Source organism: Lytechinus variegatus, chromosome 13 (assembly GCF_018143015.1).
Source record: "Lytechinus variegatus isolate NC3 chromosome 13, Lvar_3.0, whole genome shotgun sequence".
NCBI classification, from domain to species: domain Eukaryota; kingdom Metazoa; phylum Echinodermata; class Echinoidea; order Temnopleuroida; family Toxopneustidae; genus Lytechinus; species Lytechinus variegatus.
In genome coordinates, this window is record NC_054752.1 from 24711227 (window position 1) to 24731802 (window position 20576).

The 20576-nt window shown below is 37.2% G+C and overlaps 1 protein-coding gene across 1 annotated transcript; it reads left to right on the forward strand.

The window, feature by feature from the left end:
- Nucleotides 1-7297: 7297 nt before the first annotated feature.
- LOC121426131 (actin-related protein 2/3 complex subunit 2-like) lies at nucleotides 7298-19909 on the forward strand. The gene is made up of 9 exons (XM_041622300.1): nucleotides 7298-7444; nucleotides 11931-11965; nucleotides 12572-12684; nucleotides 13045-13277; nucleotides 14186-14279; nucleotides 15624-15750; nucleotides 18284-18384; nucleotides 18937-19043; nucleotides 19841-19909. Exons 1-9 carry the CDS (start codon nucleotides 7371-7373, stop codon nucleotides 19863-19865), a joined length of 909 nt encoding a protein of 302 aa, XP_041478234.1. The 5' UTR covers nucleotides 7298-7370; the 3' UTR covers nucleotides 19866-19909.
- Nucleotides 19910-20576: the final 667 nt, after the last annotated feature.

Consider the following 20576-nt stretch of genomic DNA (forward strand, 5'->3'; position numbering starts at 1 on the left):
TAGACTATATTGATATAAATAAGGTAACATATTGGTCTTCATTATGCGCAAAATATATATTTTGACCCATTCGGTGACAAAATAGTTGTTTATCGATTCATGAAGTCACTTTTTACGAATTTGTTTATTAATGCCCTAGTAAACCACATATTTAGACCTACCTATTGAATTATGGATTGTAAAAAGTCAGGGGCGGATCCAGGATTTTCCAAAAGGGAGGGCAATTTTTTTGTAGGAAAATTTTGACAAGCCCCCAAAAAGTTTTCAACCACAAATTAAGGATATTTCGTAACCGAAAATATTTGAAAAGCAAAAAAAAGGTCTTCAATTTTAAAAGAGGTGGTACACCTCTGTTTTAATGGCATTTTTACATTACAAATTTTAATTTTGCTTCTCAAAGCCCCCCCCCCCCCCTTGGATCTGCCCCTGTAAAAAGTTGAGAACGAACGTAGCTCTCTATTTCGACCCGTCATTCGGATTGAATTACCAATTGAGTGCGGGTCTCGTATATATAAGTTTTTGCCCTATATATTACAGTTAGAGTGCATTGCACCTGTTACTTTGAATATTAAGAAAGCAAGTTAAATTGATCAATACTGAGCAATAGAACATCAAAAAGGGGTAGTTTGGCCCGGGGGGGCCACTTCCATTCACGAGTGGATACCATGCGCGACCATGGGGTCTCGAAAAGCACCCTAAACACGTAATTTCCATATTCTGAAAATGCACCCCTTAACAAGTATTGGCGTGTGAAACCCTACCCTTAACAAGTATTGGAAACAAATCGATACTCTTGGCAAATATTCCCTGAAATGAACCCCTAAACAAGTACAGGAATGTTTTATAGTTACGGGTCCTTTGGTTGTCGGCTTTACCTTATTAATTTTGGTTTAGTACGACCCCACCTTTACACCTCGCGCAAATAGGACTCTAAACACGTAGGCCCGAATTCACGAAAAACCTAGCTCCTGGTTTTTGGTGGTAAACCCCCTCGGGGTTTAAACCTCCTTTGTGAATTCGGGCCGTAGTGTTGGGGCAAAAAGGACATCCTTTATAAAACATTTTAATTTTGTTTTATCATCCCCGCAAATTTGACCCTAAACACGTAATTTTCCTAGCGGAATAGATACCCTTTTTTCATTATTTTTGTGTTTTTGACACCCTTTTCACGTTACGTACGTAACGTGCCCTATCGTGAAAAGGACATCCTTTTTACGTGTTTTTTTGGTCGCGCATGGTATCCACTCGTCAATGTAAGTGCCCCCCCGGGGAGTTTGGCGACTTCATGGGCACGCCGAAAGTTCTCTGAAGGCACTACGTCTTCAATATTGTCTAGTCCATGGTAATGTTTTTAGAAATATATATCGAATGATGTTTATTAGATCTGCAGAGGGCCATGCAATATTCGGGGGGAAATGAGGACCAAAGGATGGTCACGCGCCATTACTCTTTAATTTCCTTTCTCATTACAACATAGATTGATTTTCGTCTTGGCTGTCAGAATGATTTATATCTTTATAATGTTCGTGGTAAGGTTAGAGGTAAGGTTTTTGTTTTGATTTGATAATCATGTGATAAATAAGTGATGCTGTTTTGGGCGAGTGAGAGCGTTCATCTGGAAACAGTGGTCCGAAGTTGGCTTTTGGGCAGAATATGACATAATTATGGAGCAAGATTTCATTAAAGGAGAATGAAACCGTTGGAGCAAGATAGCTTGTGTGAAAACAGAAAAATCAAAGAAACAGATCAACAAAAGTTTGAGAAAAATCGGACAAATAATGAGAAAGTTATGAGCATTTGAATATTGCGATCACTATTGCTATGGAGATAGCAAATTGGCAATGCGACAAAGATGTGTGATGTCACTGATGAACAACTCTCCCCATTACTTTAGTATATATTTCACTTGAATTGCCTCTTTTATCACATCTATCCATAGATCATGTGTTCTTTCTACATGAGGGCGTGTAATACATATTTTTTAAGAATACATCATGGATAAAGAGTTTGTATCATCATAAGAAAAAGCAAAAAGAGACATTTTGAGGGTATTTCATAGTCCACCAAAGGGAAAGTTGTTCATCAGTGACATCACACATCCTTGTCGCATTGCCAATGGGAGGATCTCCATAGCATTAGTGATTGCAATATTCAAATGCTCATAACTTTCTCATTATTTGTCCGATTTTTCTCAAACTTTCTTTATTCTTATTCTTTGATTTTTCTGTTTCTACACAAGCCTATTTGTTCCAAAGGTTTCATTCCCCTTTAAGTTGCGAGCGAGCGAAAATGTTGACTTGTTACAAAGATAATCTAAGTTTTCGAACGATTTTTACATACATTTCAGAAAAATACTATTCAATTTCACCCTTTATATTATCTTTTCTTTCTCTCCATGCTGGAAAGAAGACTGCCATATAGTGTGATCACAGTGTGTCAACACAGTGGACTATGTGGAAATATTATTCACATTGTAAAAATGCTCAATTCAGAGTGTGAATCTAATTATTTTCACACTGTGAACACCTCGACAGTGTGACTGTTCAAAGCGTGTTCTCATGGTCGACTATGTGAATAAATGATTCACTCCGCTGTACTGCTCAAATTTAACAGTGTGAAGGTGTTTTCATATTGTATTCCACACTGTGAACACACTGTGGGACGATGTGTTTTTTCAAGAAGGGTACGTTTCTCCTCCATTTTTATGGTTGTGGAACTTATGAAGGGGGGAGTACACCCAGCACACCCCCCCCCCCCTCTCCATTTTACGCCAATAACCGGTAACGTACATGAGACGATCACATGCACCCGTTGTACAATATAGAATGTATAGAGCAAAGTAACAAATAAAATAAATAAAACTACATCAACCACATGCCTACATTACGGGTTGGGTATATTCCCTGGCTGCCCCCTTCATCTTTCATGTCTACGCCACTGAAACAAAAGTCTGACCGACCGGTATACTCAAATTAATCCCTTCGCCTGTTTCCTTCCCTCACCTGTAAAAGCCCTCTTTTTCTGATAGTGATGACATTCATTCATTAATGTAACAGTCGGTCTTCACTGTTTGGAGATTAACATATTTCTGCATTCGGAGGTTCTATTTTTATCTTTTCAGACGTCACATTTTCTCAAACACAGAGATTATTATCACTGTCTCTGCCAAAGGGCTGGCGAGAATGTACCCTAATGGACATTAAAGGAAAGCACACGCTAAAGGTTGCATGTATTTGTGTTTGATGTACCATGCAGATGCGGCATTACTTGGGGCCCTGGGCGACTGCCTCTATGATTTTTCAAGAAGGTAAAATGAAAAAAAACACAAAACAAATGGAGGGAAGGGAATACTGTGGATGGAGGAGGAATATTTTTTTAATCAAACATTGGCCCCGGCGGTGTACACTGCAACTCCCTTTTGACATGATTGAGGGAAAAGGTGAATTGCTTATATATACCCCTGAATCAGAATACCGTGGCGCCGTATCAAGGCTTAGTCAACCCAAACCATGCAAACTGTATTTTGATTCTAATATATAAACAAAAATCAAAGGAGGCTTAACGTTCGAAAGGTCATCGAAATGTATCTGACGTTTTAAACTTTGCTCGAATGACGTAAAACAATCACTGTTCTTTTTTGTACTCTATAAAATGAAAATACGAAATGAAATATTTTTTCTTATTCTTTATAATGTATAAAAGACGGCTTGATTTTTCCGAAATTACATTATTTCTTGTAATGAATAGCTTTTAAGTGTGAAATATACAAAGAGTGATACTTTTCAACATTTCACATAATTTTACATCAATCATTAAAAAGGAATTTGCAGCTTTGCTTTTCCCATTGTATTTTTATTCAGTCAGCGTGTTGCGAGATTTATGACTGAATCCCGCAGCATCTTTATGCGAAATTGAATAATTGCCCTTCCCTCAAAGAAAAGAAGAACATTGTAAAAATGTTCACTGAAAATATTAAGAAAATTCACTAACATTATACTAAAAAATCCTTCTTCTTTTAAATTATAAAAATAAAGAAATACAATATTAATTATAAAGCTTGGTTACGGAGGCCTATTACACCCCCTGAAAAGTACATTTGGCTCTATTTGCTTTCGAAATCTTATGGCATGATGCTAGCTTTGTCCCCCCCCTCACAAAAAAAAATAATGAAACAAATAAAAAAAGCGTCCCTTGGTTGCCCCATCAAGCCCCTCTGTCTTCATCTCTGCGCTTTTCCTCCTCATTATAATTCACTTTTTTCTGATTCTCTCAAAGATTCCGCAGTTCATCGGGATAAACATTTACCTATAGGCCGAGTGATGCTAAAAAAGTTGTACGTAATGATTTTTTTCTTGTCAACCTCATTTCTAGTGGTGCTGCCTATAGCAAATAATATCTGCAGCATCACCTGAAAAATCTTTGGGGGAGGGGTCATAATTGCATAATTTGAGGGGCAGAGCATTCCGTGCTGGAGAAAGTTTCTTATTTACATCAGCGATTGAGAAAAAAACCACCCAAAAAGCAACCAAATAACAAAACAAAACACCTTTGAAAATGAAAATCTATGTCATATTGTTATCCTTTACTTTTAATATTAATTTTCTTCTGTTTTTTTTTCGCCCTTGGAACATTTTTTTCGGGGGGGGGGGGGTATAACAACGCCAGCTTTGTAATCCTAATGCCATTTGAGAAATCACATCCGTATACAAGTAGTCTCTGAGCATATTTAATTGATCCATATTTTTAAAGACTGAGGTGGAACCAGGAAAATGTAAAATGGGTGCACATGCGAATTGAGGGCAAAATTGGTTCGAAATGGGACGTAACCCCTCCCCCATTGCCCCCTCTTAAATTATGGTGCCGCCTCGTCATATTTGCTTTCGGAGCTTATAGAAATCGCTTTTGACGCTAATCATGCTTATGTCCGCTTGGCTGCTGCTTGATGAACTCGTTATTATGTTTGCCCTGATGCCGGTGGCGGAAAAATTAGCAATCATTATGAAAGACCTAGAGTTTCATCATTCATGTTCCTCTGACTGAGATTTTTGGTTCATACGTACTGTTTAATCATCCTAACCCGAGATTTTGGTCATCAACATGAGTGCCGGGCTCCAGCTTTTGCCAATGCATGGGGGAGGGAGGGATAGGGATTTCATCAAAATTTTCCGCGATCGACCTAAAAGCTGTTTGTTGTTGTTGCTGTATTTATTTATTCACTTATTTATTTATTTACTTATTCATTTATTTATTGATTTATTTATTTATTTATTTATTCATTATTCATTTATTTATACATTCAAATTATTTTCTTTATTTTTATTATTGTTATTCCTGGGGGGGGGAGGGGGTAGTCCTAAAATTGTAAAGTTAAGCTTTACCTCTGCACTAGCAAGATGAGACTATCTCATGAGACCCAAATGAATGAATAAATGTACATGGACCTGAGAACAGAAGAAACTTTTAATTGTGTAATTATAAATACGACGGGTCGGCTATCTAACCAAACAATATGAGAGCATGAAGCACGAACTGACATATACCTGAAAGGGACAACTGAAGGATCGTTTGCATAAACTCATGATTTAGAAAAAAAAAGATTAAAGCACTGGCTGAAAATTTTTTGATATTCAGACCTGGTGTGTGTTTCATAAAGCTGTTCGTAAAATTACGAACGACTTTACGCACGACTGGAACATGTTCTTAGGTCATAACTCAATTACACAGTGATATCACATAGCACAAGAAAGGATCACCAGTCGTGCGTAAAGTCGTTCGTATCTTACGAACAGCTTTATGAAACACCCACCTGGAACGAATTATTGAAAGGATTTTTATTTTACACAATCATGAGGATGTAAATCCTTTTTAAGTTAAACAATTACATTGGTGATATTACTAACCTGAAAAGTGACACGAATCAGTGTATAGGCATACAGTGGCGTAATGAGCCAACAATTTTGAGCGGGACAGATATGGCGTATCGGTGAAAATTAATACAAAGATGGGGGAAATGAGCAAGCAAAAAAAAATATCAACACTTGTATAACGAAAATCCAAATTTTTGATTAAGTTTCATTTAACATCTTAAAAATTATTTCATATTTCAACTTCTTTCTTTCATTTTCTCTGTTTGTTTCTTGGTAGTAATTTGTTTTTTTTTTTTTGGGGGGGGGTGGTGGGGCGCCCAACCCCCCTCAGTGTACACAGTGAGATAATATGAGTAAAAAAGTACGATTTTCTATTTATTACTCATAGATCTGGGGGGGGGGATATCAGTTTGACCAAGAAATTCATTAAGATAATGCTAAAATCAAGCAAAAAAAAGGGGGGGGGGGGTAAAAGAAGGAATAAGACAGTCTAGGTCTACATGCCTGGGTCGTGTAAAATATGAGGTCCCATTTAGGTTCCCCCTCCCGTCCCCAGTATAGAAATATTCCCTTAGATGAGGCTTTATTTATTTATTTTTTCAAATTGGGGCTCATTTTATTCATATACTTATTTTAATTGAGCAAAGCAAAGACTTAAACGCATCTTTTCTCTCCGCTCCATCAACATCCGCGCAGTTTCTGCCATGTTGCTGGGGGTGTTGAATTGTAGCTGCGCACCCCCAACATTTTTGTGCGTGATGCGTGTATTATTCTCCATAGGCAGCACCTCCAGGTTTTCTGGAAGATGTTTAAAAGTGGAAAAAATATAACCAAAATTACCTTAATAATGTAGTGAAACGCCCCTTATTTGCTTTGTTCTCCATGTTGTTGTGAAAACCCCCCTCTTTTTTTGCTTTTCAAATTTACATCAGCACCTCCAGCAGTCAAAATATCGTTCCCAGGGCCCTGTTTCCTGCCCGGTTGGCTTCCACTGTGGGGTGTTGGGTAGTGTACCCAATACCTAAAGAACAAGAAGTAGGGCCTACCCAGAGAGATATATACTAATAACGCTCTCCCTTCTTGTTCTGATATTCACCCCCCCCCCCCCCCCCGGTGCAGTCTGCAGGCACAGACCCTCATTGGAACTTTGATCAACATGTGTGCCTCCACGCAAAGACTAGCACATACAAAACTTGCTGTTCCAATACTGAGCGAGAGAGCCTTCAGTACACAAGGCATGAGTAGGCTGCACATTCAGACCCTTATTTCGAGTGAAGGGTTTGCCCAGCAGACTACCCCCCCCCCTTTTAGCAAAAATAAAGGACTATCGCCCTCTCATCAACAGAGGGCAGCAAACACAACTTGTTTTCACTTCCTTCTATTTCTCTCTCGCACAAACGTGAAGTCGAACGTCGCCCACCTTGAGAAAAACACCTTTTTTCCCCCGGAAAGTGCTGGAAGAATCTGAAAAATTCTATTGGGTACTGGAGACACAGCATCAAGATGATTTTATTAGAGATAAAGAATAGAATAATCGAAGAGACACTTCTAAATAAATTCGAAACAGCGGTAGCGGGGTGAGTAAGGAAGTGATTTGTGATTGTGAATGGGTTGCCTCCCATCTTTGTGCGTACATGGAGGTCACGGTCCCATTCTGAGAGAGTCGTGTTGTAGGAAGTGTAACTAACAGACTAACACCACAGTAGATTCGAAATCTTCACTGTAAATCTAACGTTACAATGTTATCCAGTTAATAGTTTAGATCTCTTTAACTTTAAGTGTGTGTGCAGGAGCGGGTAGATAATGTTAGATTTTATTAAACTTAAGGGAATTATTCGTGGTTTATTTTATGTGACCAAAATTTAGGTGTCTGAAGCCACACTGAAAAGAGTCAGCATGCCATAGAACAGGCTGATTTAGGGGAAAATATGGCACATTTTTTGGGGGGAATTTCAGGCTACTAGAAAAATTTGATCTGAATTGATTATTAACTTGTGTTTGGCATGTATGGAAAGAGAAAATTCAGGGGTTTCTTTTGACAGTAAGGACAAGTTTATGATCATGTTAAATAAGGATTTACTAGAGATAAAATGCAAACCCTTATGTTTGTGTGTGTTGAGATTGCCATTTCCCCATGCGTTTTCTATGGGAAAATGAAATTTCTGTTTTGCACAATTTTTTCACTTTGTTGCAATTTTTCATTGTGATCTGGTTTCCAAATCTTTATAAAAATAATACCATCAGAAAGAGCATAAAAAATCCTATTTGACTCTTTATGGACAAGTTTTTGGCATTGATAATGAATTTAAAAATGACAGCTCTCGGAGGCTAAAAATTTGGACTTGTGTGTGTCCATTTCTTTACTACACAGTCTATGGCAGAGAAATGCTGAAAATTGACCTAAATATCATTCTTTTTTGCAGCCAATAATTTGATTTTTTTCAAAAATGTTACATTTCTGTCAGTCTGAAGGTCATTTCTCTTCAAATTCACAAAGAAAATGTGATATTTTCTTGAAATAAGAAAAATAATTTTTTTCTCCAGACACCTTTTTTTGTATTTTTATGATTACCTTGGGGGAACTAGTATTCAACCCGTTTGGAGAGTTTCCTCAGATGTATAGAAAAATAGAATTAACCTGATTTTCAGACCTGTCTTATTTCCAAGAGCAAATGCTGGTTATTCTTTTTCCGTTACTTTTTTCTTCAACCCGTCGAATGTCAAATTATACGGCGATGGTTTTTACATGTAGCACTAGTATTCAATCCATCGGCACTAGTATTCAACCTAGCGATGAAAGATGTCCCTGTCTCTCAATCTGCCCTTGTCCCATCCAACTATGGACTAGACCATTTGACATGAGACCAAACATGGTTGGAATTAATCAAAGCCAGAAACTTGCATAGATCTACATGTAGATCTAATTTAGCAATCTAAACCCTTTTGAGATTTGCTATCTATCCTCGCTAGGTTGAATACTAGTGCCATTCAGTGCAAAAGGCCATTGCCGCATAATTCGACCCTCTGCGCATACAGTCGACAGATTGATAAAGAATATAGCGAAAACAGATTACCCTGGATATAACAAAGATATGAAATTAAGATAAATTCCCTATTTCTAAATATTTTGGGGAATATGTCAAAATCTTTGAATTATGCCGGGTTGAATACTAGTGCCCATACGGTATGGTGAAGTCAATTCAACTCCCAATTTAGGGCTTCAGGCAAGGCCAATTTAATTAACCATATGGGCAGGACCTTTTACTGCCACTTTTTTAGCGTTGCTTTTTAGTAAATTTACTATCAACATTATTCGTTAACATTATTCACTTTAATTTCTTATTTTCCTACGGTACATGTACCGTTGGTTAATTGTGTGTTACACAAAAAAATGAGGTGTTTACATAGCATCATTAAGAGCTCATCAAGACCTTTCATTTACATTGTAACACCGCATTCATGTCAATAGCCCCAGTAATTTAAAGTTATCAGAGTTTTAAGTTCATACAAATCGCCTATTCAATTGTTATGTATTTCTTTGTTTTTTAAAACAAATGTTGTGACCTTAATTTTTGAGTGGGACCAAAGTGCACTATCTAAAAAAACACAAATGTTCGTAGTTTCCTTTTGAAAGCAGATTTGTACATGAAACTTCCAGAAAGGATTGACAGGTATGTACTGAGAAGAATTCATTACATATTTTTATCAAGCCTAATTACTGGTAACCTTGAAAATTAATTAAAAGACATGTACGGCAATGATGCTGTCACGAAACACAATGTAAGTTATAACTTCCATTGGAATGAAGGTGTCTTGATGCAACTTTCACAGTTAAAGCCAGGAATGTGCTGTAACTTTGGTAAAGTTAACAATCCACCAGACAAATTATGCATTGAAACCTTAATATATATTGATTGATACATCAATTAATTAATAATTAATCGTTCATTCATACAGCATCACTCACACATCGTCACACAATAGACTTACAGGTATATGCTGCCTTAAACATTCAACTATGTTATAACAATGATTTAAAGGGGAGATGATATCCTTTCCTTGCCTATGCAGACACAATACAAAACAATGGCCTCACAGTCCCCCTGCGATCATAGGCAGCACGCGCAATGCCTCATTCAGAATACACCAAGAGGGCACTATTGTAACATACCTAGTAGGTAGGGAAAAAAAGGCATTTCTACTAAAAAGCATTCAATCTACATGTAGGCCTGCTTTAATAATATAGACCTCTAAATCTAACTTAGACTATTCTTTATTAGCCGCACAGACATTGCTCAAAACTTACCTCAAAATTTGGGAGAAAAAAATATTTGATTTCCTCATTAAATTTTGTAATTTTCTTCAATTTTTAAAACTTACAAGCTTTTGCCCGATTAAATCGATGACTACACTCATAGCTTTTGATCAGGAAAAACTATATATGTCGTGTGCATTGTAAAGTTTATCAGGCAAAACTATTGATGTCCTGGACATTGCAAAATTTTTTCAGGCAAAACTACGTATGTCCTTGGGCATTGCAAAAATTTCTCAGGCAAAACTATGGATACCTGCCCATTTCAAAGTTTTATCGGGCAAAACTATGTATAATGGATCGTATTACCAGGGAGTCCCTGGTATTAACTAACACTTATGAATTCAATATTAAACAAAATATTCTAATAAAATTAATCAAACTTTCACCAAAAATATACAAATACCTACAAAATATAAACATGTAAAAAAAAAATATTATTTTTTTTACAATATCAGCTTCCAATCGCACCCCCTTGCATGTGAAAAAGTTTGGTCACTTGAAAATGATATCGTATTGCCGCACGCATATGTTTTCTGTGGGATACATTGAGACTGAAACAACAAAGTCACTGATTCAGTCTATAAGTAGATCTACCATGTTATAGATTTAGATCTAACAGTAAAATTATAGCTAAGTTGGATCGCTATCATGTCGTTTATTATGAAGACTTTGTGTAAAGTTAACTTGTAATGTTTTAGATCGCTAATTCTAAAAGTTAATTCTTAATGTACTGTGTCAGGTCAGTGTTTCTAGTTAGACTAAGTCTTGACGCTAACTAATTTTTGCAGAAGTTTCCCTAGGAAGATATGGCACAATGGCGACTAATTCTACTTACAGTGCAATTCTAGAGTCATTATTTAACTCAAAAGTTAGATCAAAATTCATATGCATAGATCTATAAAAAAATAGTTTATAAACCCTTACTCTAGGCCTACCTTAAAGTTTAGAGATGATGATCGGTGTTAGACCTCTAATGTATGATCTAACTTAGATCTATATGTAGAGCTAGTCTTTGATAAAATCTCATGTTTATCATCTGAACAATAAAGTGTACGAGATAGTCTGGCTTACCTTGTTTCAGTTGGGAAATTTTGATTTTCTTTAAAGCTAAATTCAAAATCTGTTTCCCTCTCCAGGCTCTTGAATTTGAAGCCATGGCACCACAGAGATTAAGAAGTTTAAATGGCGGTTCCTTATTGCGCTGAGCAACATCTTGTAGACTAGCTTGCTGCGCATGATGCGGTTCTGCCGACCGTTACAATGCAGAAATGTGGTACTTCTGCCTTTAAAATTTTCTGATTTTTGAGACAATTCTACTAAAACTGGTTTTTCGAATCTTAAAAAATTGTTAGTGTTAGAACTTGAAATTTTGCCAGATAAAAGAGCATATTCAAAACTCTAAGAAACAGAAAAACACCCAAAAATTACTTGCATGATTTTGCCATCACGGATGGACTACCCAACATGCCAATGTTACTGCATCGAGAGAGATTGGGGCTTTTTTTTTTGCTTTGCTTTGCAAATGTTCTGTTTGATGTGGTCATCAGTTTGATCTCTAATTTAAGTTTAGAATTCATGATTTCACACTTCAACGAACACAGAACTTGGCTACTAATTAAACTGCTTTGATGCAGAGAGTGTACATCCCACTTTCCTGCTTTGAGCTACATGTACATACAATGTTCTAGGAATAGTACAATTGTCTGTATGACCTTGCATTTTAACTCTTTCCCTGTCTTTTCTTACAGAGGAAAACCAGATGGAATCGACATCAAAATAGCAGGTGAGTTTGACTCTCTTTCTACTGTTATAAAATATGTTACAAAAGAATATTTACACCGAAATTAAGCATTCTGGTCAATGAACTTTGATAACTTTAAAAAGGCTATGGATCTACATGTAGGGCATGAAACTTGGACACAAGAGTAACCATGTATCCCTAAATATAGTGGTTCCGCATTTCAGGTCACATGACCAAGATCAAAGGTCAATTAAGGTCAATGAATTTGGCCGTTTTGGGGGTATTTGTTGAATTGGCATCATAACTTAATTGGCATGATCAACTTAAAGTTTATGGATCTACCCATAGTTCATGAAACATAGATAAAGGGTAATCAAGTATGAATGATTGTTTTGCACATGTTTTGGGTCACATGGTCATGGTCAAAGGTCATTTTGGGTCAATGGACATAGTATATTATTATCATATGAGTGTTTTCTTATGTGAATTATTATTCAATAGCTGTTTTCAGAGTTAGCACTGATGCTGTATTGAATCGTATAATGCAAGTGAGACTGCCACAGGTGTTCCACTTGCTAGATTGTAACAACAACTTGCGTAATTATTTACGTTCATTATTCCAAATAAGAAATTTCTTTTATTCTTCAGATTTCGATGGAGTTCTCTACCGCATTTCAAACCCTGATGGGGACAGATCAAAGATTAGAGTCAGTGTCAGTCTGAAATTCTACCAGGAATTAGAAAAGCATGGAGCAGATGAGGTTAGACAAGCTTTTACTAATAAACAGTTAATTTAAAGCAAATGGGCCATTTCATCGGAATGGCTCCATTTATGTGACATACCAGAACTAAAAAAATGTTTAAAATGTTAACATTTAAACTAAGCAAATATTTTTCAGTGATCACCTGAGCAAAAAATTGTCCCAGTGAGGCTAATTAATCAAACATCATGATCTACATGTATATTGCAGTGATTGACCTGAGAGTCTGTTACCGATTGAATGTGATGTCCATGAATTAACGTTGTTAAAAAAGTTATTTGAATTGAACTGCAACAAATCCAAAAGAGCATGTATGTATGACACAAGACTCACAAGACTGATTTTTTTTTAAACTCCTAGCTTCTTCGTCGCGAGTACGGCAACCACATAACCACAACGGAGGAGGGTTATAGTGTTTCAATATTGTACGACCTCGACAACTTACCGGCCAATAAGGCGGAGGCGGCAGAGAAAGCGGCACTCTTGAAGAGGAATTGTTTTGCATCGGTATTTGAAAAGTACTTCAAATACCAGGACGAAGAGGTGGCTAGTAAGACCACAGCCGTCATCAATTACAGAGATGATGAAACAATGTAAGTAGGACGATAAACCAGGTGGGTCTTTCATAAAGCTGTTCGTAAGTTAAGAGCAACTTTAAGAATGACTGGTGTACCTTTCTTTAGCTCTAAATAATCACCAATGATCATTTAATGGTCAATATCATTTACCACAAGAAAGGATCACCAGTTGCTCTTAAAGTCGCTCTTAACTTATGAACAGCTTTTTGAAACACCCACCAGGCATGAATCCAGCTGTGTTAGAAAAACTAGTTTTTAGGGGCTGAATGTTAGGCACAAACAAGACACTGAAATGGACTTGTACCCATTATTCATTGTCCCCAAATTTGTATGAAATTTCAGCATTTTTGCTCCAATCTTATGCATGTATATGTATTAAGCATGGTTACACTCCTATTTAAAGTTGACTTAAAGTTTTGCAAGCCCATCTCACACTGTGCGATCTGATAAACATTATTTCTTAATAAATCACATTTTGCATTAAATATGAAAGTTTGAAAAAGAAAAATTGCTTTATTTGAAGTTCGGCATAATGTTAGGAATAAAGAAATCTTAATTTTGCTTTAGGGCAAGCCCTGTTGTCGTAGTAAAGTGCTGATGATTATGTCATTACAATTTAGAATTGAATTTGCTTTTATTCCTACATTGAGGCTTGAACTACATGGAATTTTGATTTCAGTAGTCCTTCAACTATTCTGACCTCGGTTCGCTAAGATTTCATTGGTTGGAACATTCATGTCACATGTTATGATTTCTTTGAAAATCGGATCGCAACGAATCGCATAGTGTGAGCCGGGCTGTAGATTCAGTGATGGACTACATGTTTATTGTAATAATATTTGTTAACTTAAGTATAAAAGTCTTGCAGCAGTGATATTAAAGAAAACCAAGCATGTAATGTCGGTTCTTGTTGTAATTTGCAGGTACGTCTCCTCTCAAGGTGACAGAGTTACTGTAATATTCAGTACGATTTTCAAGGACGATGATGATGTCATTATAGGAAAAGTCTTTATGCAAGTAAGTAAAAAGAAACAAATGTTGATGATTTGCTGATTGAATATGAAAAATGAATTCTCATCTGACCCCCTTTTCTCTCAATTCATTTTTCACTTCATGGACTAATAAAGCCATCGTAATTGAAGATCGTTACAAAATTTCACATGAGCAAAAAAAACACAGAGTAATCTCTTCAGGAATGCCCCCATGTAGGAGGTCGCACATGCATATTCTATAGTATTGCCCATTTTCTTATGGGCAATTCTATAAAATATGATTGTCTGACCCCCTATATGTGGGACCTTCACAAAATTTTCTGTCTCTGATTTCTTGTTCTTTTTGACTGTCTAATGTTCTCAAAGGACCATGACTTAGTTAGTATATGAAGTGAAGTAAGACTTGAGAAAAATGGAGGTCCGACGTTTGAAAATAGCTTGATCATTTTATGGAATTGCCCTTAGACATATGGAATAGAGAAAAGGAAAAAAAAAGCAAATATTTATTTAGAACTATATGTACATGGTAATGTACATGCATCTGAAATGTAACAAGTAGTAGAAGCAGGTACATGGCAGGGAATGTACATTGCTGCATCATGGTGCAGTGGTTGGGGTTCTTGTCTGTAAGTCACACGGGTTCAAATCCTACTCCAGGGGGGTGTTTCTTAAAAGCTGTACAGTTCGTATAGATAAGAGTGACTTTCAGATATCATTTTCCACAAGAAATGATCACCAGCCGTTCTTAAAGTCACTCTTAACTGTATAGAACAGCTTTATAAAACCTCCAGGCATTATATTTCTTCAGAACAAAATTCATCCTTATTTTGATGTGCTCAACCAAGGTGAGGTACCGGTAAAGGGATACATGGCAGGGCCTCATCTTACAAAGAGTTACGATTGATCCGATCAATCTCAAGTATATGGAAATCCATCAATTTTTTCTTGAGGAAATTGCACAATGTCCTTTGAAAACAAAGAGAAGCATACTGAATTGACAACAAAATAGTTAATGTATGCATATACATCATTTCTAGAAAATATTTTGAACAAAGATTTATCTTTGATGTTGACGTTGCTTGCTGTCCATAGTCGCGATTGATTGGATCAATCATAACTCTTTGTAAAACAGGCCCGAGGTTATCAATCCTTGAAAACAGTGCAGAGGGTATTTGTTTACAGTAACAGTGGAAGAAAATCATTATTTCGGCAGGTCAAATTTGAATTCAAAAGTAAAGGTTGGCAAGATTTATTGGGTATGGGAAATTATTTTTGTAGGTTGTGCTGGGAAAGAAATCGCAGAGTAATGTGTGATTATTCATCTTATTAGATTTTATTCCATGCTTTGATGTGATTTCTTCTCCCTTAGGAATTTAAAGAGGGACGTAAAGCGAGTCACACTGCTCCTCAGGTCCTATTCAGTCACAAAGAACCGCCCCGTGAACTTGAGGGATCTAATGCAGCCGTAGGAGATAACATTGGATACGTCACATTCGGTGAGTGCTCTTTGCAGTCATTCCTAAAGAAGTTTCTTAATTGAGAGGGTGTGTTATACCCTTTTCTCACAATGTTCTAAAACCAAGACAACCAGTAATCCCATACTTACCTTAACCTCCTTAATTTTATGTTTCCTGTCCGCACTAGCCAAATTTGCTGCCTAGTCCCGGCTAAGCCTAAGGAAATATTTGCTTTTCTCACACAAAATTCAGTAATCCTGGACTGGTGGTAGCCTTTCACGAGTGCTTATCTCTGATTGGACAACAGTGCTGGCTCCCCTGCCCTCTGGGGCATACATGTACATGATGGAGCACTATCCTTGGCTTGGCCAGGTTTCTGTTCTCACGTTGACTCTTAACCCATGACTTTCATCTTAAACACCGCTTTTGCCCAGCTATCCCTGCTATTTTGCAGGGCAAGATTGTCTTGTACTATAGGAGGGTTAGCCTAGTCTTCTGTGCGAACCCTTCACTTGAGTATAAAAGGGACTGAATTGCAGCCAACTCATGCCTTGTGTACTGAAGGCCCTCTCGAATTGAAACGGCAAGTTTTGTATGTGCTAGTCTTTGCGTGGAGACACATTTGTTGATCAAAGTTTCAATCAGGGTCTGTGCTTGCAGACTAGAGTTAGCCCACTTTACCAGAACGTCATGAAAAATAAAAGTTGAGTACATGTAGGCTTAACCCCGACTAAACATGGGGCTAACATGCCATTAAGCCCCACCTATAGTGGGTTAAGTAATATTTTGTGAGAAAAGGGTTTAACCCTAAAAAGACTGGGGGGGGGGCTGATTCAGCCTCCCTCGACATTTTTCGCGATAAATCCGCCGTGCAAATTTTTTTGACCATGTCGCTCGCTGACTTTTTACTTTCAAGTCTCGCGCAACTTTTGAGACCAAAATGGTGACCCACGGGTACGCAGTTCCGAAATTACGCAACATTTCGTAAGTGCATGCAGACCCAAAATTACTAAAAAAACGTGAATTTGTGTACAAATCCAATGCAAATTGTGTTTTTAGCCAAAATTCATAAATGTATCATTATTTTTCCTTTTACTGCTTAAAATCAATTAATTTTATCTTTTTTATGGTCAAAATAAAGTCCCCGACAATTTCCATTGAAAAAACAATAAAAACAAAAAGTCGAAAAACATAGAAATACATAAGAAATTTAGAAAACAGTAGAATACATAAGAAAATAAATGTGATGTTGAAATTTTTAAAAAATAAATTTGATCAGATGCCTATCTAGAGTATGTGAAACAAAAATTAGCATTTCAGGGGCATTATTTTATTAATTAGAGCAAACTTATGATTTTACGCATAAATTAGCATAATTAATGAGACATGAGTTTTTTTGCAGAATTTGATGTTATAGTGTTGTAGGTAATGCCATGGGTAATGCATGCGCCAATGCGCGATCGACGGCCGAGATCATAAGGGGGGGCTGAATCAGCCCCCCCCCCCAGTCTTCTTAGGCGTCGAAATAGCCCAGTCTATTTAGGGTTAAGTCCATGGCCATTGAAGGTGTTGAATGCCTATTTAATTGGCCTCAATGTTCCTCTCATTGGTCATCTGAGGCTTGTTTTCTCTTTTTCATTTTCTACTTGTGCTGTAACATAGAAATATGTCCTTGAATAAATGACCTTGCCTTGCATAAGTTTTTGAATTTGTGTCCTTAGTTGCTGTGTTTTTGAAATTTACGGCCTTAATCGCTGTGTCTATATCGCAGTGCTATTAAAATACTGTGGCATGGATACTTGGATAAATGAACAGTAATTGGTTTTCAAATGGCAAGTTGTATTTGTAGCGTATTGGTTCTATTATCTGTAAATCAGAGGGTCGTGTGATCGAACCGCAGCCAATACATGTTTCCTTGAGCAAGAAATCTATCCACATTGTGCTGCAGTAGAGCCTGGTGAGGTGATGAAGACCTGGGCTCCGTAACACAAAGGTTTGCGATGAATTGCAAGTATGAAAGAAATGCGCTGATTGGTTCCCAGTCAGTATTTTACATAGAGTGCTCGTGCAACAACGATCTTGATTGGTCATTGGTATTTAGCGATTGATTGCAAACCTTTGTGTTACGGAGCCCAGGTTGAATTTCTTCCTTGGGTGTATTGAGTGCTGGAATTAAATGCCAGCTAGAGCTAAAGCAGGGAAATAGTTACATGTAGGTTTGATATCCTCTGGAAAAAGCACCATATAAATCCAGCCAGTATCACAAGTGATATAGCAATAGATTTTAGATCAATATTATCTATTGTATTCAATTCGTGCAGGCAAGTCATAAAAACCCATTAAACATCAAACCAAACTTATGCCCTAGCCCCTGGGATAAGTCAATGTTAATTACAATGATGTTTATACTCAGAAATGCTTGCCTATAGTGAATTTTCTTGTGGTTGGAATTTTTCCCTAAAGAAGTATTGAACTATGCACAATTAAAATCATTGCATCACTGGTTTTTGTGAATTACACAGGTTTCTTCTATGTTTTAAATATTTTGCTTTCTGTTTATTTGTTTTTGTAGTATTGGAGAAACGTCACACAAATCCGAAGGCACGAGACAACACCATCAATCTCATCCATACGTTCCGAGACTATCTACACTATCACATAAAGTGTTCAAAGGTAAATGAAACACCTGTTACTATTTGCTCTCTACGATCATCATTCATTAATCATGCTGCCGAAATTCATCAAGGGAAATAACTGACATGAGAAATAGGCAATTTCAAGATAGATGAATGATATTAGCCCCAGAAGAGGTGCATGCAAGCACTTTGTTACAATATTGATAACTCAGATTTGGCTCTTATATCTCTTAAAATATGTCATGAGAAAATTTCAGTGTGAAGAGTGAAATCAATTAGATCTTAATCAGTTTACATGTAGGTTTAAAATTCATTGTAATTTGGTGGACCTCTTCCGAAAAATGTCTTGAATTGAGTCCCAACAGAAATGGTTGGGAAAAGTTGTGCTTGTGCCATACCAACTTGGCACTAGTAATGATATTACAGTTATGTCGAAACACAGGGAATAATTTTACCAGTATCGCATCGCAGTTGGTGATGTAATCTTTTCCTCATCTGCTAGTCATACAGTATTTGAAGTGTACACTTATACTCTGAATCTTGTTATCATCTTTGTTGTTCCTTGTTTTTTAATTTTTTTTATGAGCAGGCTTACATTCATTCCCGGATGAGATTTCGCACCTCAGAGTTCTTGAAGATCCTCAACAGAGCTCAACCAGAAGACCAGAGTCAGAAGACACAGAAGAAAACTGTTACGTAAGTTTACCCCTCTAACCTTGCCTTAACACTTCATTTCCTTTTATTTGTATGTCTACGTATCTGCTTCATTGTTTGCCCTCGTGCCATGTAAAGACCCTGTCACATAGTTCCGTGCAAGCGTTGCGGGTGAGTTGCGAGTGATTGCCCGCATCTCATCTGCAACAAACTTTTGAGCATGTTCAAAACTGTTTTGTGGGCAAATAGAACTTGCGTGCATTTCTGGGGGCTACTGTATGGAATACTATCAATGCGGGCATGCAAGGCTTGCAAGGAACGATGTGACAGCACTATAATACATGCAACACCCAAAATGGTGAGATCAGAGCAATTTACTCTGGGATTCTGTGGATGGATTGTGATACTCTCACTTTTTTTTATGGGACACTGCATGAAAAAAGAAAACATTACCTGGGACAGAATCGCTTGTTCCAGTAGCAGTGACTTGCGCCTTATTGGCAGAGAAGCAAATGCGTCCGACTTTTACTATGGTAACTTCCAGATAATGACCAACTGTCAGCTTCTAGCAACTTTTGTGAAAAAATCCCAAGGAAGATGTTCATGAATTGTTTTTGTCAGTGTTTTCACCAACTAATTTACTTCCTGCCAATCAGATGCCAGGATTTGCAGTGAATTATAGGATCTGTAAGTGAAAATCACAGACTAACGTAACATGACTTGGTCCTGAGGCATATAGTATGCTAGAGTATGAACGATTTCTTCAGAGAAAGCTCAAATCTAGTCCATGTTAACGATCCTTTTATGTTGTTTTTTCCATTTTCTTTTTATTTCTGCAGAGGAAGAACCTTTGTCCAACAATAGAAACATCAACCATCACAGAAGAATAGCATTACTAGAAAGATTTTGGAGCCTGAGATAAAAGGCCCCATAACACAAAGCTCTGTAATTGATCACAACAACACTGTTTGCAAGTGATTGCATTAACCACAATGTACAATCAACGGTGAATATCGATTGTATGATCTGGGGGGTGTTTCACAAAGATTTAAGTATGACTTAGAGTCGCACTTAAATGTCTAGTTGCGCGCAGTATAAAAGGCATGACAGCATTGGTCAGATCATGCCAAGAGGACGCGCACTACTGCGTATTGATCAATAAGATTGCGCGTTGCATATCATGTACGCATCGACATTTAAGTGCGACCTAAGTCATACTTAAATCTTTGTGAAACACCCCCGTGGCCCCATCTTACAAAGAGTTACGATTGATCCAATTAATCATAAATCTATGGAAGTCCAACGGCATCATAATTTTTCTAAAGGAATTATCCCAATGTCCTATGTAAGCAAAGAGAAGCACAGTGAATTTTCAGGAAAACAATGAATGCATGAATATACATGTACATCATAGTTAGAAAATATTTTCAATAAACATGCATTATAGTTGTTGCTGGCCATCCATAGTTGCGAGTGATCGAATCTATTGCAACTCTTCCTAAGACGGGCCCTGATCCTCAGGTTTGTGTTGTGGGACCAGCTTGAGACTGGTATACTCAGCGTGGAATCCATCAT